A 24,268-nucleotide genomic window follows, 5' to 3' on the forward strand; every position below is an offset into this window, starting at 1 on the left:
CATACCTCCCGAGGAGATCACAAATGTAAAATTTGAGAGTTTCGAGCGCGCACAGAGGCTTTCCGGCAGTCGTTCTTCCCACGAACCATACGCGACTGGAACAGTAAAAAGGGAGGTCATGACAGTGGCACGTAAAGTGCCCTCCGCCGCCCATTGTTGGGTGGCTTGAGGAGTATAAATGTAGATGTAGATGTAGATGGCAATACAGACACATAAGAAAGAAACAGATAAATCACTAATATAACAAACGTTAATAATTGCAAACAAACATCACTAATATAACAAAGTTTAAGGATTACAAACAAAAATTAGGTCTATTAATATAATCTATCGACACTGGAGTTGCGAGCAGGAAGTCGTTGGGGCTCCCATTATAGGCTCTTCTGGAGCACTCCCCAACAGTGTGGCTGATGGTCTGATTTTCTTTGCAGTTACACTGAGGGGATGGTATTTTACCCCAGTTATACAGGGAGTAAGCACTTCTTCCATGACGAGTTCGAATCCTATTTAGAGAGGACCACATTTTGCGTGGTAGGTCAAAACCAGGTGGCTTTTGTGTGATGCAAGGCATGTTATGATTTTGCCATGCATTACATTTTTCAGACCATGCGTTTGTGATACTGAAACCTTCTTGTACACAGGTCCTTGCTGTTGTTGTTGGCGGGTTCCTAGATCGAAGCCTGTTAGTGTTTGCAGACTCAGTGTCTTGGTGGATTGTCAGGCTTCGATTTCCCATGATGTTTTTGTATTCACGTACAAGGGCGTCAGTATGTCGCAGGTGTGGCGGCAGAATGTGGCTTAATATTGGGAGCCATTTCGTTGGAGTGGGTTTAATTACTCCAGAAATCATCCTTAGAGTTTTATGCAACTGGACATCCACCTTTTTTACATGTGGGCTGTTTAGCCAAATCGGAGCACAGTATTCGGCAGCCAAGAATACAATTGCTAAAGCAGAGGTGCGGAGAGTGGAGTCCGTTGCTCTCCAGTAGTACCACAGACCTTTTGAATAATGTTGTTTCTTGTCTTTAATTTTTTGGCAGTCTTTGTTAGGTGATCTTTAAAAGATAGGGTTCTGTCCTGGTCATGCCCAAGTACTTCGGAGTTTTATTGTGCCTGAGAATGGTGTTTTCAAATCAAATGTTGAGTCCCTTTTCAGCAAATTTGTTGTTGAGATGGAAGCAACTAACCTCTGTTTTGGAAGCATTTGTTTGAAGTCTCCACTTAACGGAAATATTTGGGCATTGTCTTCAGGTCTTTCGTTAGGATGTCCTCAAATGCTTCAAGTGTGCTATATCTTGTAGCGAGGGCCCAATCATCGGCATACCCGAACTTTCTTGATTGTGTTTCCAGCAGGTCTGCAATATAGAGGCTAAACAGCAATGGAGCGAACACTGGTCCTTGTGGTAAGCCATTCTTTAGGTTTTTTGACGGAGCTGTAGTCAGTGCTCATACTTATTTGGAACACCCTATAATTGAGCGTGCTGTCTGTTAAGCATGCTACAGATTTGCAAGGAATTACTCGGAGAATTTTGTACATGATGCCTTCTCTCCACAGTGTGTCGTAAGCTGCTGAGAGGTCAATGAAGGCCACTGATGTTATCAATTTTCTTTGGAATTCTGCCTCATTGTAAGTAGTAAGTGACAACACCTGGTCAGTACAACTTCTTCCTGGCCGAAAGCCTGCCTGTTCAACTGGGATCACCCTGAGCAATTCTGGGCTAATTCTGTTATATATTAGCCTCTCTAGTAATTTGTAAATTACAGACAGCAGGGCAATTGGTCTGTAGCTTTTTCGGGTTGTCAGCTGGCTTCCCAGGCTTTAGAATAGCTATTACCTTAGAGCGTTTGAGTTCTTGTGGGATATTGCCAGTTGGCATGATGTTTGTGAAAAATCGAGCCAGCCATACTTTTGTATTCTTGCCACAGTTTATTATGAATTCAGGGTGAACATTGTTGAAACCTGGTGCCTTTGTTGGTTTGACAATTTTCAGAGCTTTTTCTATTGTCTTCTCTAGAGAAAGGGCGAGAGTGTTCAGTTTCTGTGACTTCATTTTTTAAGATTTTGAGTTCTCGCTTCACTTGGATTGTATGTGTTTTATCCTTTTTTGTCCTAGACGTGTTAACTAGATGTGCAGATATGGCATTTGGTCTTACAGCTGCTTTTTGTCATTGTGCTGGTGGGCTGCTCCCTAGTTTTCTCAGCAGTGGCCATGCTTGCCTGCTAGATGTTTGGAAATTGAGGCTTTCTACTGTTTCCATCCATTTTTGTCTTCTGGCAACATCCAAGCTGTGAAGCATTTCATCCACTATTTCCTGATCTCTGGTATAGTTCTTCGCTGGTTTGGGGCCATTCAGGGCTGTATTGTTTGCGGTACCCTCTTGGTATGTGCTTCTTGGCCGTGCTTATCATGGCACCAACAAGTCTTTGGTAATTTTTGCTAGTAGATGGTATCCATCCCAAACATTTGTCCAGATCTGTGGAGAACCCAGTCCAATTGGCTTTTTTAAAAATTCCATCATGGGTGAGGAATAGAGGTAATTAGGGGAATTTGAGTTCCTAGCTCTATTATGATTGGATGGTGTTGGCTGTGCGGAAAGTCAGGCAGGACTCTATGCGAGGCCATGAGAGGTTGGTCTCTGTTGTTGGACGAGACGAAACACAGGCCAGGGTTGTATTCCTGTCTCCAGGTAGCTGATATAAATGTAAATCGATCCTTAGCATCGAATACATGGTATAAGTATTCGTTTTCTGCCCATTTTGCTAATGCTTCTGTTTGCATCATTGTCTTAATCTTCCATTGGTCATGATTATTGAAATTCCCAACGTATACAGCAGGATGTGATTGAGTTTGAAGAACGTGGACTGGTCAAGGTGTAGCAGGTGGCTTATAAATATTGGAGACAGTAATGATTCTGATTTTTGTGACAACATTATGAATGTCTTTGTTGGTGGATGTAGAAATTAGGAAAGCATTTTCAATATCTTCTTTGACATATGTGGCTACTCCATATTGACATATGTAGCTACTCCATAAGACCTATGATAGGTCGCTCCCAACAGCTCATAGCCTGGTATTTTTCCCCTTTTAATTAGTTTTTGCACTGTATCACAATGGGTTTCCTATATAGCAACCAAGTCAATGTTGTCATTTTTCAATAGTTTTGATAGAAACTGACACTTAGCATAGCTTATGCCTTCTATGTGTATGTGACAAATTTGAACTGCAGGTCCGAGTTTCCTGGTCAGAAGGACCTCAGAAGGGCCATTTGGTTTGCCTGGTGACATAATTTTTTTAGAAAGTGTCTTATAGTCAGAAGATTGTCAGATTATCTGACTGCCAGTATGTGCTATTTCATTTAGTGTTACCCAAGCCGCATGTGTAGTGTTATACTACGGATACGAACTAGCTTTACACCCCCTTCATAAAGGAAAAAAAACCTCTTTTCAAACCTAATAATATGTATCAGTGTCATGGTATTAGAAGAAAAAAAATAATATTCAATATGAGCATGAAAATTTGCATACGGTACAGAAGGGGGTCCACTTGTTCTTGTTCTTGTTCTTGTTGTTGTTGTTGTTGTTGTTGTTGTCGTCTTCAGTCCAGAGACTGGTTTGATGCAGCTCTCCATGATACTCTATACTGTGCAAGCTTCTTCATCTCCCAGCACTTACTGCAACCTACATCCTTCTGAATCTGTTTAGTGTATTCGTCTCTTGGTCTTCCTCTACGATTTTTACCCTCCACGCTACTCTCCAGTGCTAAATTTGTGATCCCTTGATGCCTCAGAACATGCCCTACCAACCGGTCCCTTCTTCTTGTTGAGTTGTGCCACAAACTGCTCTTCTCCCAAATTCTATTCAATACCTCCTCATTAGTTACATGATCTACCCATCTTATCTTCATCATTCTTCTGTAGCACCACATTTTGAAAGCTTCTATTCTGTTCTTGTCCAAACTATTTATTGTCCATGTTTCACTTCCATACATGGCTATACTCCATACAAATACTTTCAGAAACGACTTCCTAACACTTATATCTATACTCAATGTTAACAAATTTCTCTTCTTCAGAAACGCTTTCCTTGCCATGCCAGTCTACATTTTATATCCTCTCTACTTCGACCAACATCAGTTATTTTGCTCCCCAAATAGCAAAACTCCTTTACTACTTTAAGTGTCTCGTTTCGTAATCTAATTCCCTCAGCATCACGCGACAATTCAACTACATTCCACGATCCTCGTTTTGCTTTTGTTGATGTTCATCTTATATCCTCCTTTCAAGACTCTACCCATTCCATTCAACTGCTCTTCCAAGTCCTTTGCTGTCTCTGACATAATTACAACCTCATCGGCAAACCTCAACATTTTTATTTCTTCTCCGTGGACTTTAATACCTACTCTGAATTTTTCTTTGTTTTCTTTACTGCTTGCTTAATATACAGGTTGAATAACATTGGGGAGAGGCTACAACCCTGTCTCATTCCCTTCCCAACCACTGCTTCTCTTTCATATCGCTCGACTCTTATAACTGCCATCTGGTTTCTGTACAAATTGTAAATAGCCTTTCGCTCCCTGTATTTAGAATTTGAAAGAGAGTATTCCAGTCAACATTGTCAAAAGCTTTCTCTAAGTCTACAAATGCTAGAAACGTAGGTTTGCCTTTCCCTAATCTAGCTTCTAAGATATGTCATAGGGTCAGTATTGCCTCACGTGTTCCAATATTTCTACGGAACCCAAACTGATCTTCCTCGAGGTCGGCTTATACCAGTTTTTCCATTCGTCTGTAAAGAATTTGAGTTAGTATTTTGCAGCCGTGACTTATTAAACGGGTAGTTCGGTAATTTTCACATCTGTCAACGCCTGCTTTCTTTGGGATTGGAATTATTATATTTTTCTTGAAATCTGAGGGTATTTCGCCTGTCTCATACATCTTGCTCACCAGATGGTAGAGTTTTGTCAGGGCCGGCTCTCCCAAGGCCGTCAGTAGTTCTAATGGAATGTTGTCTACTCCCGGGGTCTACTTTCGACTCAGGTCTTTCAGTGCTCTGTCAAACTCTTCACATAGTATTGTATCTCCCATTTCATCTTCATCTACATCCTCTTCCATTTCCTTAATATTGTCCTCAAGTACATCGCCCCCGTATAGACCCTCTATATACTCCTTCCATCTCTCTGCTTTCCCTTCTTTGCTTACAACTGGGTTTCCATCTGAACCCTTGATATTCATACAAGTGGTTCTCTTTTCTCCTAAGGTCTCTTTAAGTTTCCTGTAGGCAGTATCTATCTTACCCCTAGTGAGATAAGCCTCTACATCCTTACATTTGTCCTCTAGCCATCCCTACTTAGCCATTTCGCACTCCCTGTCGATCTCATTTTTGAGACGTTTGTATTCCTTTTTGCCTCCTTCATTTACTGCATTTTTATATTTTCTCCTTTCATCAATTATTTCAATATTTCTTCTGTTACTCAAGGATTTCTACTAGCCCTCATCTTTTTACCTACTTGATCCCCTGCTGCCTTCACTACTTCATCCCTCAAAGCTACCCATTCTTCTTCTACTGTATTTCTTTCCCCCATTCCTGTCAATTGTTCCCTTATGCTCTTACTGAAACTCTGTACAACCTCTGGTTTAGTCAGTTTATCCAGGTCCCATCTCCTTAAATTCCCACGTAGTGGTTGTAAAATTTGTAGTGCTCTCCTTTCACAGATCAAAGAGTTTAGTAGATGACAAATTTTGAAGAAACGTCTTATCAAATTTCCTATTGCAAGCACCATTTTACACTACAGGAGAGTTCTGATCCACCATGAGTAGTACTGATGTACCTGTAACTCTCAGATACATTGCCAGATCTTCATGTGTGATTGTGTCTATTTACTATTGTAAATGTATTTATTTCTGTGTGATATATTTTCTGTAAAATTTATTTAACCGCAAAATTTATTTTTATGTAATAGAACCTAAGTTGAATTCTTAACTATGAAAGTAGTACTACTTGCATAATACCATAATAGATTTGTAGAACTGATATGTTCCATATCCTATGATGTGTTCACAACAAGGATCACCAGGACACGAAACGAAGAAATAAAATAAATAAATGATGTAAATAAAATTGAAAGAAACTTCCACATGGGGAAAATATATTAAAAACAAAGATTCCAAGACTTACCAAGCGGGAAAGCACTGGTAGACAGGCACAATAAAATAACACACAAACACACACACAAAATTTCGAGCTTTCGCAACCGGCGGTTGCTTCGTCAGGAAAGAGGGAAGGAAAAAAATGAAAACAGCTGTTTGAGATAGTTCTAATAATAACAAAGAAAATATCACTGCATAAAATGCAGAGCTCTTTATGGAATAGGAGTCCTATTACTGAATCTATATAATGTATGTATTAGAGAATATTTGTGTTGTAAAATACATTAACGTTTCTTACTGCATGTTCAGGAGTGGAGGCCTTCCTTTTTGTCTGCTTTCAAACTTTTAATCGTCAGATTTTATCTTTGTTGTCTACATGAGGGATGTGTGGGGGTTCTAAAGAATATTCATGAACAGAACAGTAGTTCTGCAATAGTTCTGTGGATATTCACTGTGTTACATCTTTTTGAAGCTGAGTAAGACCTCTCACCTTTTCTAATCACTGGAAACTGATATCTTCTCAGATAATGTGGGAAACGCTCTTTCCCAGGCTGCTGGGCTTTTCAGTACTATGGCTTTTGATATCTGTTTTACCAATTTTTGTAGTGGTGCAGCAATTGAATAGTGAGAATGTACCTCAGTTAAGCTCTGTGAAGGAACTTTCAAATACAAAAATAAAAATGTGACCATTTGTCTTGCCAGTGTCTACTTGGCACTTGGTCCATGTGATTCTGATCAAGAGTTTCTATTAGTCATTCAGCATTAGTACACACAGACTTTGGCAGTACACTTATTAATTTTAAAGAATTATATTTTTACATTGTTATACTCAACTTGGGCATTCCTAAAAATTATTTTAATGAATAAAGTAAATTAGATAACAAGAACTGTGCAACTTTTTCTTAAATAATTTGATTGGCATATGTGCTTAAGGGGGTTTGTTATACTGTACATTTGATTGCCATGTACACATAGTTGTTATTAGTTTTTGGTAATCTAGTTTGTGCTGGGATCAGAGAAGTTCTTGTATTATAATCATATCTTTGATTTGTTAAAATTAAATTAGGTAGTTCAGCAAGTACATAATTATAACTATCAAGAATATAAAAATTGATTACTGTCAAAATCTTATACTTGATGAACAGAGATTTCCAATGAGTTTTACGATTACTCTTGCCATTACTTTGATTGGCATCTTCTGTATCGCAAGAACTTTTTTTTTTCTTCCTAGCATACTTGTCCATAGTCTTCCTTAAAATAGGTCGGAAAAAAAAAAAAAGCAAAATAAGCTGTCACTACATATGCAGAAGTAACACAGGACATCAGTCTCTGTAGCAAATATATTTCTCTTTTCAACCATTTGCAGTAAACCATGGTTATACAAATGATTATACAAAAGGTTAACATATATAGGTACTGTTATATAAATATTGCATATCTTGTACTCATCCATAATTAGTTACACCGTTTACACACACAAATTTTGTTGTATGTCTTACGTTTTTATTTTGTTAGATCACAGTCACAGTTTTGTTAGTTCACAATAATGTTCATTTTTCGTTATACAAAAGAGTATCATATTTTTCATTGTATATAAGAGCATAAAATTTTGTTGTGTCTGAATTCACTTGTACTATAGAATGCTTTCTCTTTCAGCCATGTCTCTGCCACCATTTTAAATTGATTTTCATGCAACTCCCTGGTACCATGTGATATAGTGTTAAAAAATGTTTTGCCAGCATGTACAAAATTATTTTGGGCTTTACTCAAATGCCTCCAAGGAATGTCATAATTTCCTGTTTCTGGTTTCATATGAGTGCACATCTGACCTGCTTTCATACATGTGGGCATTCTATTTGCCTTGCATAAGTGCTTTGAGTATGTATAGACTGGGGATTGTAAGTTGCTGTGCTCAATAAAGCACTGTCTGCAAGAAGTTAATTTGCACAAACCAAAAATACACTGTCAGAGGATTACATCTTTTTACCCAACAGATTTTCCCCAAAGAAGAATTCCATAATGCTTACCGACCAATGTGGCGTGGTAGTTGGCATAGTTGGCACACTGGACTTCCATACCGGAGGGTGACTGTCTGAATCCCTATGTGGCTATCCAGATTTAAGTTTTCTGTGATTCCCCAAAAATGTTCCATGCAGAGGGGATTGTGAGCTACCTTCCCCATCCTTTTGTAATGCAAGCTTGTGCTACAGTTCTAATGACCTCGACATCAGAGGTTCATTAAACTGTAATCTTCCTTCATTTTTTGTGAGAAACTTAATGTCTTATTGAATAGTAGGTATTCATACATTTGATGGTGCATGATGCTTTCAAAGACTTAGGCTAATGCTGGGACTAGTGAAATTGATCCATAGTCTACAGAGCCAGATTTGTTACCTTTCTTAAATATTGGTCTTATCCGAGTATTTGAGGGGATTATGACAAACGCTTTCTTTGAGACGTGAGGTTATAGAATATGTCTGCAAGATTCTAGCCAACTAATATTTAATCCATTGATAATATCAAAATTATGTTCTTAGGATTTTCGGAGAGGCTTTGTGAAACAAGGATTTTCAGACGTGTTCTGCAATACAATTTTGCTACTGAAGGCTTCATACATTGAATGTTTTGAAAAAGTCTTCTTATCTGTGGCTTTCTACTTTCACCGATTTTGTAGGTGGTGTAATTCCTTAACTTTTTTGTATGTCCCATCTTTGATTATATTTTTTGGACCTTGCTTAACTATTCTGGTGAAATTAAGCCACATTTGCTTGTTTTTGTAGCATTTTGTACTGTGGTGGTCATTGTTGTTACAGTTACATGAATGTCACTGATCTCCATGTGTATATTGGCATCCTTGAAGTGCTTGGTTACAGGTTTTACTGACAAATATATATTTTTATCATGGGTAGTTTTCTGAATTATCAGTTGTATAGGTAATTTTGAGAGAGCTTTTAGAACAGGTTGAGGTGGAGTTTCGTCTAATCCCAGATTTATAAAATTGAAATTATTCACTGTTTTAGGAGATGCGGAAAAGATTCTCCTACTATTATGGCTTTGCTAAGGGTCATAAATACTAGTGAAATGCAGTGTCCTCTAAATTTTTCAGTTACTTCTGCAACTTATGCTAGTAGTGAGTAAGAAGATCAAGCTATAACTTTCTACCCATCCTTGATAATGTCCTTGTCTAAACAATTTTTCATCAAAACTCAGCATTTAGTACAATTTGTGAAGGATTCTTCTTTACTATTATAAATATGCCTCCTTCTGGCCCCATGCAGCATGTCTTCTCAGTGAACACTGCGATGTTCACCAAAAATCGCATCACTATCGATTTTTATTTTGAGTCAACATTTAGTACTAAGTATTGTGTGAACCCAGTTACAATGTGAAGAGCTTCAAACTCTTGTGAATGCATCTATATTTGATAACTACTTCATTAACAGTTGCATACTAATGCTGTATGTTGCACTGGCCAACGCCAATGGGAGGGGTCAGCGACTGACCCCACAAGCATCACACATTCTCTATCTAGGATAAATCACATGTTGATTATTATTACTGGGAAAGGGTTTCTGGGACATTTTTAGTAAAAAATTAAGTTTTTTTACATTTATTTGTATTAATTTCACAATACTTTACAATATGAACTACCTCTTCTTTCTTGGTGTGTGCAGGGCCGATATACTTCCTGCAAGAAGTGCAAGCCTTCCTGTACTTACGGTCTTTGATTCTGGCGCATAAATAACAGCGTCATTTTTCTTTGGCAGATTATGCACAGGTGCATGTGTTACTTTCCGTCGAGGCTCTGTAACGTTGTTTCCTCTGCTCACAGCACCTTGATTTTGATTACACTCATACCCAAAAGTTGATAATGTGTAGTTTATTTTGAGTGCAGGCCTACAGCATATTGAGCGCATCTTTTCATGTTGAGGTCACAAAGTTCACGAACAAGATCTTTCAAGTACTTCTTTATTCCAGAACTCTTTGTCAGGTAATTCTTTGTCCATTCCTTTTGTGTATCTTGAAATAAAGCATATGAATTGTATGCTGCAATGTCAATCAAGTTGAAAAACACCGCCATTGGTCATTGACGCGTTGCTCGACTGCAGCTTTACGTTCTTACACACTTATCGAATGTATCCACTACAGACTTTGTACAATTGTAGAATAGGATTATGTCTGGCTTCTCTTCCATCACATTCATATCATGTTTTTGGGTTGACAATACTGTAACAACCTTTCCTTTCTTAGGCACTTAACTGACTAAAGTGGCATCATCACTAAAGGCAAATCGGATTGTTCCGGATGTAGCCTTTTTTACAGAAATGTCACTTCGAATAGTACCAACTGTAGTTATTTTCTCTTTCAAAAGATCAGATGCGAGTGGAACGGTAATGAACTTTCTGTCCATGGTAACATTTCTTCCAGATTGTTTCAAGTTAGATATTTCATTCAATCTTCTATTTTAGGGCCACTGTTATGGTTCTTCTCATTAGCGTGCTTTCCAGCGTAGGGATCCGCAACAAAGCAGTATTTCGTATCTGAATCACATAACAGGTTCATGTCTATTCCATATTTTCCTGGTTTTGTTGGAATATATAGCCTGAATGGGCATCGCCCATGGAAGGTCACAAGTTCTTCAATCCACTGTGACTGACTCACTAGGATTATAAAACTCAGGAAATTTACTAACTATCATGTTCCATATATCCCTGATAGGAGCAGATTTGTCGGTCTGTTCTCTAGCTACTTTAGTTTGAGCATCATCAAAACGCAAGCACTTCGGTAAGAGCCTCAGTCTATGCTCCGAAAATGAAGCTCGGTACATCGGAAAGTTTTGTTTACTAAATATATCACGTAAACTGTCCTTGTTCTGTCTATGGACTCCACAGTCCAATATAATTCCAATTGCTGACACAATTTCTTCCCTTTCAAATTTTTTATGAAAATATCTTCAGAAGATTCCCTAAGATGGCCAAGCTTTTGATTGGTACACATCAAAATGTTATCATCGAAGTAATGAGAAAAGCTTTACCTAGTGTATCAGGTTTTATCCTTGGCTTAGTTCCTTTCGGGGTTCTCATTATGTTAGCAATGGCATTACCAGCCACTAGGTTCCACCGTGACAGTTCTAGAATCATTCAAAGGGAGTTTACACTCTGTATCGCAGAAGTACCTGGATCATGCTATATTAGACGGAGGCAACTTCAACCTACCTAGTATAGACTATGGATTCATTACAGGTGGTACAGACAAGCCGTTGTGTGAATTACTTTTGAACACATTACCCGAAAACTGTCTTGAGCAGCTAAATCGACAGCCAATGCGGAATGGAAATATTTTAGATGTGGCAGCGTCCAACAGAACAGACCTCATCGACAGTGTCAGTGTTGAGACAGGAGTTAGTGATCATGATGTTGTCATTACGACTATGGTTACGAAAGTTAAAAAGTCGGTCAAGAAGGCTAGGAGAGTAGTATTCTTACTAGGAAGAGCAGATAAGCAGTTGTTAGCATCCCACTTAGTAAATGAATCGACTTCATTAGCTGTGGAAGAATTATGGGCAAATTTTAAACACATTGTAAACCACGCATTGGAGAAGTATGTGCCGAAAAAGGGGGTTACAGATGGAAAGAACCCACCATGGTTTAACAGCGCAATCCGGAGAATGCTCAGGAAGCAAAGACAATTGCACTTGTGGTACAAGAAAGATCGGGAGAATGAGGACAGGCAAAAGTTAGTAGAGATTCGTGCTGGTGTAAAAAGAGCGATATGTGAAGCGTACAAGCACTACCACCGTCATACCTTAGCAAAAGATCTTGCTGAAAACCCAAGGAAATTCTGGTCTTACGTAAAATCGGTAAGCAGGTCGAAGGCTTCCATCCAGTCACTCACTGATCAGTCTGGCCCGGCAACAGAAGACAACAAAACGAAAGCTGAAATTTTAAATTTAGCATTTGAGAAATCTTTCATGCAGGAGGATCGTATAAACATACCGCCGTTTGAGTCTCTTACAGATTCCCGTATGGAGGACATAGTGATAGACATCCCTGGGGTTGTGAAGCAGCTGAATGGGTTGAAAATAAATAAATCGCCAGGTCCTGATGAGATTCCAATTAGGTTTTACAGAGAGTACTCTACTGCATTGGCTCCTTACTTAGAGTGCATTTATCGTGAACCTCCTGCCCAACGTAAAGTCCCAAACGAATGGAACAAAGTGCAGGTGATGCCTGTATATAAGAAGGGTAGAAGGATGGATCCTCAAAATTACAGACCAATATCCTTAACCTCGGTTCGTTGTAGGATTCTCGAACATATTCTCAGTTCAAATATAATGAATTTCCTTGAGACAGAGAAGTTTCTGTCCACGCATCAGCAGAGCTTTAGAAAGCATATGCATCAGCACGGCTTTAGAAAGCTTCGCTCCTGTGAAATGCAACTCGCCCTTTTTTCAAATGATATCTTGCAAACCATGGATGAAGGGTATTAGACGGATGCCATATTCCTTCACTTCTGGAAAGCGTTTGACTCGGTGCCCCACTGCAGACTCCTAACTAAGGTAAGAGCATATGGGATTGGCACCCAAATACGTGAGTGGCTCGAAGACTTCTTAAATAATAGAACCCTGTACATTGTACTCAATGTTGAGTGTTCATCGGAGGTGAGGGTATCATCTGGAGTGCCCCAGGGAAGTGTGTTAGGTCCGCTGTTGTTTTATATCTACATAAATGATCTTTTGGATAGGGTAGATAGCAATGTGCGGCTGTTTGCTGATGATGCTGTGGGGTACAGGAAGGTGTCATCGTTGAGTGACTGTAGGAGGATACAAGATGACTTGGAAAGGATTTGTGGTTGGTGTAAAGAATGGCAGCTAACTCTAAATGTAGATAAATTTAAATTAATGCAGATGAATAAGATAAAGAATCCCGTAATGTTTGAATACTCCATTAGTAGTGTAGCACTTGACACAGTCACATCGATTAAATATTTGGGCGTAACATTACAGAACGATATGAAGTGGGACAAGCATGTAATGGCAGTTGTGGGGAAGGCAGATAGTCGTCTTCGGTTCATTGGTAGAATTTTGGGAAGATGTGGTTCATCTGTAAAGGAAACCGCTTATAAAACACTAATACGAGCTATTCTTGAGTACTGCTCGAGCGTTTGGGGTCCCCTATCAGGGAGGACATAGAAGCAATTCAGAGGCAGACTGCTAGATTTGTTACTTGTAGCTTTGATCATCACACAAGTGTTACAGAAATGCTTCAGGAACTCAGATGGGAGTCTCTAGAGAAAAGGAGGCATTCTTTTCGTGAATCGCTACTGAGGAAATTTAGAGAACCAGCATTTGAGGCTGACTGCAGTACAATTTTACTGCCGCCAACTTATATTTCGTGGAAAGACAACAAAGATTAGATAAGAGAGATTAGGGCTCGTACAGAGGCATATAGGCAGTCATTTTTCCATCGTTCTGTTTGGGAGTGGAACTGGGAGAGGAGATACTGGTTGTGGTACGAGGTACCCTCCGCCATGCACCATATCGTGGATTGCAGGGTACATATGTAGATGTAGATCTCCTTTGATTTATGTAAGGGCTTCTCTTCCATATCATACTTGATGGAGCCACCATGTCTTTTTCAAGTTGATCAATTTGTGCTTTCGTCCTGGGCCGTCTTCTTGTTGGTTGAATTTCTATAAAAATATGAAAATAGAACCAAACACCAACAAATTAAGCACTCTACTGAGACACACATCCTAACATACTCCAACATATCTGTTAAAAGTAACCCTGTTCACTTTCATCCAACTCGCTGCTGTCAGAAAATACTTGATCTGGAATTTCCATGACTACATCTTCAGTTTCACTGCTTGAGCTTTCGGATAGTACACGACTAAATTCATTGTCCTAACTCTCAAGCAAATTTCTAGTTTTGCCATCTGTCAGTTTCATCTTCTTGTACATTCTGTCAAATGCCACAAAGATATTACCTTCCACTCACCACACTGTTTACCGGTTGACTGCGAGTGGTGATTGTTGACCTGCTACACCTTCAGTTATAACAATCACTATAACTCAACAATGAGTGTAAACTAAAAGCTGTTCTTATTGTTGATTGTAGCAATTATAATTACGATAAATGTCATGTATTTATTAAATAAGCTACTGAACACAAGAGTTTTAACCTAAAAACTTTGTTGGGGTCAGGCCATGGGCGATTTCCACGTGCTGTTGTTAAGTGTTACAAGATTCAATGACAAATGCACAGATCTGGCCAATAAAAAGATTTACAAGCAATCTTGCCAAACCTGGTTTTTAAGAATAAAACTAAACCTTGCTTACTCACACATTGATATCTGCATGGATTCACAAACTCAACTTCACATTTTCACAGTTATTCACTCTCACCACTTCACTTTCACAATGTTACCACATACTAACTAATCTTTGCTGTCTTACACTCTGACAGCCTTACTTTGTAGTATCATGCCTGTCAAAGGTATCAGGATAAACAAAAAAAGAACAAGCAGCAGCAATCATTCTTGTATAATGATAAGGTACCATACATTGTATATTTATGATTACTGGTTTATAGTTATGTAACTGTCTTATTAATTTCATTTTTGAAGGGGGTCCTCTCAACTGTTTAGCTTATAGTTATTCTTTTAGGCTATATAGAGAGGAAGAGACTAAATACCCTCAGAATTTATTTATAAATACTGATGTGTTTTCAATGCATTTGATTCTGAGGGGCAATTTGTTGTATCAGAAGTGCCTGACACGGGATCTTTAAGGGTTAATTTATGCCACTTCTTGTGTAGATAATAATTGTCTGTTTTGCACATTGTTATCCTGTATGTCGCTAGTTTATGAGCAGTTCTATTTGCTTTCAAATGCGTAATTGTTGCAAATATGCATAGTAAGGGACAATCTTCAACAGGCTGATATATCTATCCAGAGAAAAAAGAATGTTCAAATATGCTTTATTATAATTTTAGATGGTAGGGTGGTTACAGTGTTGAGTACAGTACAATTGTGGTGTATATCATAATGTTACAGATAGTTTGAGCCTTTGAGCAACTATTGAAACTTTGTACTCAGTATCTCTCCCATCTTGTTCTTGGCTGGACATCATGACAAGTTCCTGCGTTCTGTTGAATTAGCGAAAGGGAGCTTCAGCACAATAGTATCTATTCTGTGGTTTTAGTCCTGACGCTATTCAGTAAATGAATGAAAATTTTGATCAAATTGGGATAAAGAATCACCATATGAACAGTGTACTTTTTGTGGAATGTATGTAGTTAGAACCCTCAGTGATACTGCAATTTGTAATTGAAATGACTTTGTAACTTAAGAAAGGAAACCTTCCACAGGTGATTTACTTATGTTTTGATAATATTTTTGAGTTTGACGCATAATGTAAGATACTGAACAAACCTTGACTTTTCACTATTTGTTTTATGAGACAGGAAGGAAAACCAACACCTCCTGACACAATTTATGCTTTTCGTGTAGTGTAAATATGCATGTGTGTTTCATTGTACATAATTAAGACAGCACCGTCTTTTGTTTTTAGGGGAATAACAATGTTGCGCAATTCTCCAAGAATTAGAACACATCCAAAAAAGCGGAAGCATGAGGATGATGGTGAGAACAGGCGTGAAAGGAAAGTGAGACGAGAAAAGAAACATTCAGAAAATGTGATACCCTTACAGTCACTGAAAGAAGAAGAACGAAGGTTGGTTATTTTATCAAATTAAGTAAAACTGAAATAATCATTGTTACTCTTTTTCCTGTGTAAAGTGCTTTCATTGTCTTCAGAAAAGTAATTAAATATATTTATTTTTCACTTGAGTTTACTGGAGTTTCTTCTGTTGAGAGAAAATAATTTATTTTGACAATGTGGTGGGAGGGGGGGGGGGGGTGCCATTCGACCTATAATCTAACAGTAAAATAATTTTGAATGCCAATATCTATATACAAAATAAGTTGGTTTTTGTGTTGACATAGTATCTAGTGGGCTTGCAGCAATATCTATTATGCGTAGATGTATATTTCTTGGAACAGGGCGTGACTAACATTTAAACTCACGAGCATTTGAATTAAAGATATCTCTGCTGGACAGAAGCCGTCTTGCTATTTGCATATTGTGATCAAGTTACCATGGTGCCCAACATCGACGCATTTCATTGTGGCCAAGTCCCAGATGCCAAATGTGTGGGAAACTTCATCTCCGAAGTTGTGCAGGCACTTTCAGAATCCAGCATGTCAAGGCTTTGAATACGTGCCACCACCATAGTCTCTTGCTTTGGGCTACTATTTGTTGGTAACAGGATCACAATCAACCTTTGTCTGTTGTTTCAGTGATAGACCAGCCACTTTGCAGCAAATCTTGTCCAATTCAGTATAGTAATAACCAATGAGGACCTATACCTTCCGAACCACCTCTTAGATATTGAGTACAGAAACCACCATTTCCTGAAATTGGTATTCTCCCAGTGTGTTTCAGGGTGCGGAGATAGCACAGATGCAGAAATATCGCCCCACCTTTGGATCTTAAAATTTTTTGCCTAGACTGGTGAGGCAAGCGGTGTGGTTGTACGTACAGTCTGTGGCATAAAGTGCCTGTCCTGCGGACATAGAGACTAAGTCTGAATTGACATGTTGAATAATTGGGTCTTCTGCGCTGTTGTTCGTGTCATTTTCGCATGATATTTCGATGCCATGACTTGCTGTCTTCTTCAGATGCCCCTGAGTCAAGTCCGAATTGTTCACTTAAGGTACTAACAAAACTATCTGCCCCTCAGAATCCTGAGACCAGCCATCTGCATGAACTGGCAACACAGTAGGAAGCTAAAGTCTGTACAGAAACTGTTAACTTCCATTAGAGGTCTTTTGGTGCTGAATTTGCTTGTAGTCTAATGATTAACAGCACACTATGTAAACAAGAGGCTGAGAGTTTGACCCACTCTTTCTTTACTTTTTAACTGCATTTCATCTTTTTGCTGCAAGTATTAGTCAGATAGAAGCCCAGAGATAATTTACATCATTGTCTAACTTGCCAATAACTGCAAAACTTCCAGAAACATTTCCACGAAAGAGCTTATGGCTGTCTGTCCAGATGAGAACAATTTTTGTGCAAGAGTTTCCTCTGGAGGGAGCAGACGCTAGCTGGCAGCCACCAGCTACCTGACACTACTCAGCGTCTATCCAGGCGATAGACATTTTACACCTTTTGCCTACAATCTACAGTGCAACGTTACTGTACCCAATTATTGGCAAATGCAATGACTATGACCATTTAACTTTCATGCAAAATTTGCATTCTAGTGGACAAGGTTTGCAAGTTGAACGTAGAGGTATTCCATAGTCTAATTCACAGCAACAGAAATGAAAAGTTTGGCCAGATCTACATTTTTATTTAAAAATTGCTAGCTAAATAAACTATGTTCTGTGATATGAAAATCATTGTGCTGAAGGATGTGAATGGGAAATATGCCCACCTGACTGGTTGTGATGGGACAACCGACTGTTTTTGACAACCAAATATTCAGAGTACTGCTTTTTCCTTCAGTTGATTTTTTTCCGTTGAATGAAACAACCAAATGAAACTCGTATCTGCAGCCGTGTCAGCTATATGAATGTTTTCACTCACTCGCTGGGTTTGAGTGATTTCACTTCCATACTTTTTCGCCATTTTCCATGGGGGTCATTGGGGGCAGGCACAAAGTGGTGCTGCCGCTTATAGCCTTCTCCTGTTGCTGGCAGGGCCAGGGGTGCAGTGAGCGGTGGCTGGTGCGAGTACAGTTCTGACGAGTGCAGCACTACTAGGACCTGCACTAGTGGTGGCTGGCCAGCTCCTCGCTCCGGCTGCTACCCTGGCCCTGATAGCAGCAGGACAGTGACGTGGAGTCTGTGGGACACTCAGGTACAACTAAAAAAGACTGGTTGGTTTCACTTGAAAAGAAAGAAAGGAGAAATGAATAACTCAGTCAGAACACTAAACACTACAGGATTGTGTCAACTATTTTCATTCAGTTGTGCCCAGTTACTGGTTTGACTCAAAAGAAATTAATGTATAATAATACAACTGGTACACATAAAGCTACAACTGCCTGATATGTTTGTTTCCATTTGGTTGCTCCTGTAGACTGATTTCACTGAAAAGAACGAATGAGTAATTCAAGCAATATATAAAGTTACAACCAAATGGGTCGATTGCTGTCCAACAACTGATTGAATCGACTGTTTTCATTTGATTATTTCCTGCACTATTACAGGAACACATGTTGCTAAAATAACTAACAATAACAGGACAGAACATAGACCTTTGAATTTGTCGTGTTAGCAGAATGTATCTATAATGCTATTTTTAGATGGCACTTCATGCAGGTGTCACAAGCAGTCACAGACTGTGGAAGATCATGGCGCCAGATATACAAAGCTGTTCCAATAAGCACTCGTAACAAAAATCGCCCAGGGCAGTACTTTACTGTTGCATATGTTGCTGTCCTCTGATCACGAATGAGAAGAGACCCAATAGTCAGTGTAGATGTTCAGCTAAATAGTGATGCTTTTCTAGACTGCAAAAAACCACTCGGACTTTCAAATGAAATATATGATCCAGTAGTGATTGTAGGCATTGCAGTTGGTCAAGAGCAACTTTGAATTATTTATCATTACAAGCTTACACAACTTGTCTCTAAAGGAATGGGTACAGGAACAATCGAACCAGTCCAAAAAGGACAGCTTAGTGCTATTGCAGTTGACTTGTTTTCTGTTACATTACAGGAAATGCATTGGAAAAAGTTACTATTGAACTGCCCATAGGATCTGGCCTGACTGAGGAACAACATCTATGAGTGTTAGCTGTTCTGTGCTAATTTTTATTGCTTTCAAATTCAGAGTTGAGAGAAGACAGATCAAACAGCTCGTGGTAAGACACCATATCAGTGCTGGGGACCATCCACGAATCAGCCAGCTCTCATATGGGGTGTTGCCAGCTGGACTGCAGGTAATTGGGGAGGAAGTGGAGAAGATGCTGAAAGACAATATCATTGAACCTCCACAAATTCTTGGTCCTCTCCTGTGGCCCTTGTCAAGGTGGAGGATTACACGGGCATTCTAGGGACAAACTTATTTGAACTTTAAATGGACAGAGTATCTTTTCTATCCAGATGATGGTGTTGTTATTTTGAAGACAAGTACAGAATAATTAGACCTCCTGACAAACGTGTTTAAGGTTGTTCAAGGCTGAAAGTCTCTGCATGAATCCAAAATAGTGGGTCTTCGCCACTCAGGAAATATAAACTGTGGAGATCTAGTGAATTTTGATGGAGATCTCTATCCAGAGATAAAAGAGAAATCACAGATTTTCAACCCCTCAGCACAGTCACGATGTGAGAATATTTTTCAGAATGTACTCATAATATTGGTGATTCATGAAGTAGTTCTGTGCCAGGGCACGTCCCATACAAGAACTGCAGGGCGCTGCCAATTTCCTTGGAACAATGTGCAAGAAAGATCTTTGCTTATCCCTAAGAAAGTATCAAAATCTCGTATGATGAGAATGCTGAGAGAGAACTTCACACCAATGTTATTGGATATGGGATATTTGCAGTTCTAGTAGAAATTCATGCGGATGCTGAAAAAGTGATAGCTTATGCTTTCAGGGTACTCTCCAAGTTAGCGATGAACTACACTACAACCAAGAATTTGTACCTTGCAGTTGCTTGGACCATCCACAAGTTCCAGCTGTATTTGTATAAACATACTCTATGCTAGGTGACAAGCCTGAAGGATCCATCAGGTTAACTGTTGAGCTGAGCACTGAGTCTTCATGAGTAGAATGTCACCGCAGTATATAAAAGTGAATGCAAACACAAGAACACAAGCTACCTTTCAAGGACTAGTTTGGCAAAACATAGCATTGTGGATGACATCTCAGCCCTTGCTGCATTAACTGATATTACTGCTGAACAGAGGGAAAATACAGCATTGCTGAAAACCATAGAAGCCTTGAAGGAGGAGGAATTGCCAAAAGAATCATTTCAATTAATAAACGAGTCATTGTACGAGGTTTGTAAATAAAGTAATGAAGCTGATAGCATAATGTTTGTTCTGGCAATGCTGCTGAAGCTGGACTTGGAGCGGAGTCAGGTGGACATGTGAGATGCCATCAGTGTGCATTGGATTGGCTAGTGTAGTGGCATACTGGTTGTGTGTAGCAAATTTTTGGTGAAGAAGGCTTTGCTTGTGTGTTCCGACAATGAGTGATGTGAATTTCAAACAACAGTGTTCAATTATATTTTGCTTCGGATTTGAACCCAGCGCAACAAAAATGGTCACAAAATTTTAGTGGGCCTACAAAGACATTATTTTGTCAAGAACCTAGGTATTTCTGTGGTTTAAGGCATTTGCAGACTAAGATGAACTCCACAGTGGAAGGCTTTCAGTCTCGGTAGTGATGCAAATATCAACCAAGTCCGGGATCATGTTCATGCAGATCTTCATTTGACAGTCGGAAGGCTGGTGCAGAGTTGAATTTGTGTCCTGCCTCTCTTCATTAGAAACCAATTGTCAAAAAGAAGTGGCTGTAGTATCACTACGATGCTCCTTGTCACACAGTGATATTAGTAAACTATTTTTTGGCCAGTAAAAGCATTCCTATGGCTCCTCAGCCTTCGTATTCTGTCCTTGTGACATTTCTCTCTTTCTGAGATTGAACATGCACTTCCGGAATGTTGCTTTGGGGCTCTGGACAACATTCAAATGGCTGTAACTGACCAGCTCGAGGTTATTTCAGGATCGGAGTTCCAGAATTGTTATGAATAGTGGAAGAAAAGTCTCCAGTGTCATGACCTTCTCAAACCAAGTACTTTGAAGGAGAAAATGCTGAATTATAACGTTTTTGGAATCATACGAATGGAGGAAAAAATCACTCTCATTACATTATTTACACATACCATATGAGGGGGAACTATGATCAAGTTTGGTGGAAATGGTTTTGTGTCCCCCCCACCTCATCAGCGGCCAACTATCCTGAAGTTTTTTCCGTGATGCTCCAATGTCTGGTTACCTGGGATTTGTGAAGCTAGACAGAATAACACAAAGGCATTATTGGCCAGATCTCTACTGATCAGTTAGACAGTATGCGAGCCACTGTAAGGAATACCAGCATTGGAAGCACATGTCATAATTATCTATGTGGCATCTTGTATCATATCCACCTTGTGTAATTCCACCAAATTGCAATCGGCCTCTTGGGAAGGTTCTCAAAGTTGACAAACTACTTTACCTGCTTTGGTGGCACCAAAGCTGTGCCAACTACGAAAGCTCTGGAAATTGCAAGGTTACTTGTAGAAGACATTGTTTTTAAGCAAGAGCAGACTGTGTAGTGATTTCTGATCTTGGAAATCTTACCCTCTCGAGACTAGTATCGTATAAGACATTGGGAGATACGCCCCCTCCGGTGTGCGCTGATGTTGAACAAAGGGATTGAGACACAGTGCTGCCCATCTGACATTTGCATACAACAAAGCGAAGCAAGATACTGCAAGCTTCACCCTGTGTTTTCTGCTCCATAGTGAAATGTTATTCGGAAGTCTTGACTAGAATCTGTAAGCACAATCATGTTACGTGAATGTAGCATAATAAAATCCGTAACTGGTAGAATGCCAGAAGTTTCAAGGACTGCTTTACTTGAGTTATGCCAATCTTCTCAATACTGAATCTGCGTTGTTGAGTGACCGATGGTCATTTTTATTTCCATTCAGTTCTGTATAATAGGCCTAAGTCTATTTGAAATAAAAACTGTGGTGATATAATTCGTTTTATAAGTTCATTTAGTCCACTAGTTCCTTGAGACTACGTTAGTTAATGTGATGGATTTCACACCAGGCACCATAATTGCATGATACTTGAGCATCAACGAGTACTTCAAAAGCATGTCTGCCCAATATAGTGACGTAAAACTGAGTGCAAGTTAGTGTCTTGGCTTCCAATATGGCTGGCTGACAGTAACAATTGATAATTACATTTTTGCATATTTACGTAGATTATAAATAGAAAACAATATTTATGATAGAAACAGATCAGATGTTGATAATTTTCATGAACATGTTCTGTACTTATGTAGTGAGCATTATTTACGGAAACAGCATTTCTTGGTTTCTGCGTTTACTAGTATGGGTAATTGGAACCTGATATTTGTTTTGAAACTTGGTCGACAAATATACATTTTAAAGCTCTAGTTTTCCTCAGAACATGACTTTTTAATTATTGTGTATTGAATTAACAGAGTAAAAATCTGAACAGAATTCGGATTATGATTACAGATCAGGTGTGCTCTGAATTACATCACAATTTAAATATTACATATTCTGATAACAACAAGCTTGGCAAGAAATAAAATGCATTCTGGATACTCCTCCTCCTCCTCCTCCTCCTCCTCCTCCTCCTATCTTTCTTGATGAGCTATAAATTCCTAAAAAAGTAGTTAGGCCACTCCAAACCAAGTGGTCTAATTTCGGACAAGTTCCCAGTGACCATCACGAGTATTGATGAAATTTTATGTGGATGTTGACACATGTTTGCAATGAACATTGATAAAGTTCTACTTTCATCAGTTTAATACTTGCAGAGATATAGCCATTTGTTTGGCCTCATAGTGCAGCTTTGAGACATAATATCTCTAGGAATATTTTCTTCGAAAAACAGAACTAGGCCATTTTGTAGAATGTTTTGCTCTCTCTTCCATAAACAATGAAAAAGGTTTCATGAGCAATTTTCATACAGATAATTTGAAGCAGTCAACCAAAAAATGGTATCTTAAAGAAAAAAGGTGAAATTAAGCTTTTTATATCTCCAGAAATAATTTTGGGGTAAACCTGAAACTTTAACTGCAATAACATACCAACACAAGATCTTAGAATATAAAGTTTCATTCTCATACTGCGTTCCACAGTTTACATTGAGAGCATATTATTATTATTATTATTATTATTATTATTATTATTATTATTATTATTTGCAGACTTTTTAAAACCCTTTTCGTTAGAAAGACCATGTTCTAAATCACCTAAAAACAAGATTTGGTTTAGCAATGTGAGCATATAAGGCTATAAAAAAAAGACGAGGTTATGGTGTGGTGAAAATGTGCCCATATTGTGCTGGTACTCACATTAAATATGAGATACTTTTATTGTGTTTTGCATTTGTTTTCTAGAGCATGGGGAAAGTAAAATCAGATGTTTCGATAAATAGAAAATGAGCTTGAATCAGAAAAACTCAAAAAACTGCAAAAAAGTAGTCTTTTATTTTTCTTTAACATCTCGTGAATTCCACACATCTTAAAAAATACTTTCATAAAAAATTAAAGGGCAGTAATAAGGATAGTTTTTGTTTGTCTAATAATGTGAAGTAATCACTTAAGCTTCTCAGTGCAGCAGTTTGCAGTGTGGAATTTCAAGAATATGTGCCACATCACTGTGAAAAGTGTCCTAGCCCAGAAGCTATAGCTTCTTCTGTTTCTAGATATGTCATACAACAGATCCAAAGGAAATTATTGATGTAAGCAATGGATCCATACCATTTAGAACATTCTGGACACGAAACAAATGACAGTGGAGGTATTTTTTGAAGAAATAGGAATAAAAGTTGAGTTATATAATAAAATGGGACACCTACAGCCATCCTTATGTCATCATTTACTATATGGCTACCAGTTTCAGTGCTTCTGTGCACCATATTCGGGCCTTAGCTCAAGCTAAGTGGGTTAACACCATCTGTTTGCACAGTGTCTCAGTGGCCAACATCTATAACTGGTTTTCACAGATTACCTGTGACAATGATGATGTCTCTCCAGCCATCAGCTATCAACTACTGATAGTTGATGGTTGGAGAGATAACATTGCTGTTACAGCTAGTCTCTGAAAACCAGTTATAGATGTTGGCCACTGATAGAGTGTGCATATGGATCCTCTCAGCATCAATTAAGGCCTGAAGGTGGTGCACCGAAGCACCAAAAATGGTAGCCAATATAATAAATGACATCATAGGATGGCTGTAGATGTTACATTGTATTATATAAGTGAATGGCTGAAGTACCTCCAAGCACAAGAATAG

At 38.8% G+C, this 24,268-nt stretch overlaps 1 protein-coding gene across 1 annotated transcript in view; it reads left to right on the plus strand.

Annotated features, from left to right (window-relative positions):
• The window catches only part of LOC126365780 (U3 small nucleolar RNA-associated protein 18 homolog), a 76,980-nt gene that overhangs the window by 10,167 nt on the left and 42,545 nt on the right, over positions 1-24,268 (plus strand). The window contains exon 2 of the mRNA XM_050008345.1: positions 15,720-15,881. Coding sequence (XP_049864302.1) covers positions 15,730-15,881 — 152 coding nt within the window. The 5' untranslated portion in view covers positions 15,720-15,729. The remainder of the gene's footprint in view (positions 1-15,719; positions 15,882-24,268) is intronic.

The sequence above is a fragment of the Schistocerca gregaria genome, chromosome 1 (genome assembly GCF_023897955.1).
Source record: "Schistocerca gregaria isolate iqSchGreg1 chromosome 1, iqSchGreg1.2, whole genome shotgun sequence".
NCBI classification, from domain to species: Eukaryota; Metazoa; Arthropoda; class Insecta; order Orthoptera; family Acrididae; genus Schistocerca; species Schistocerca gregaria.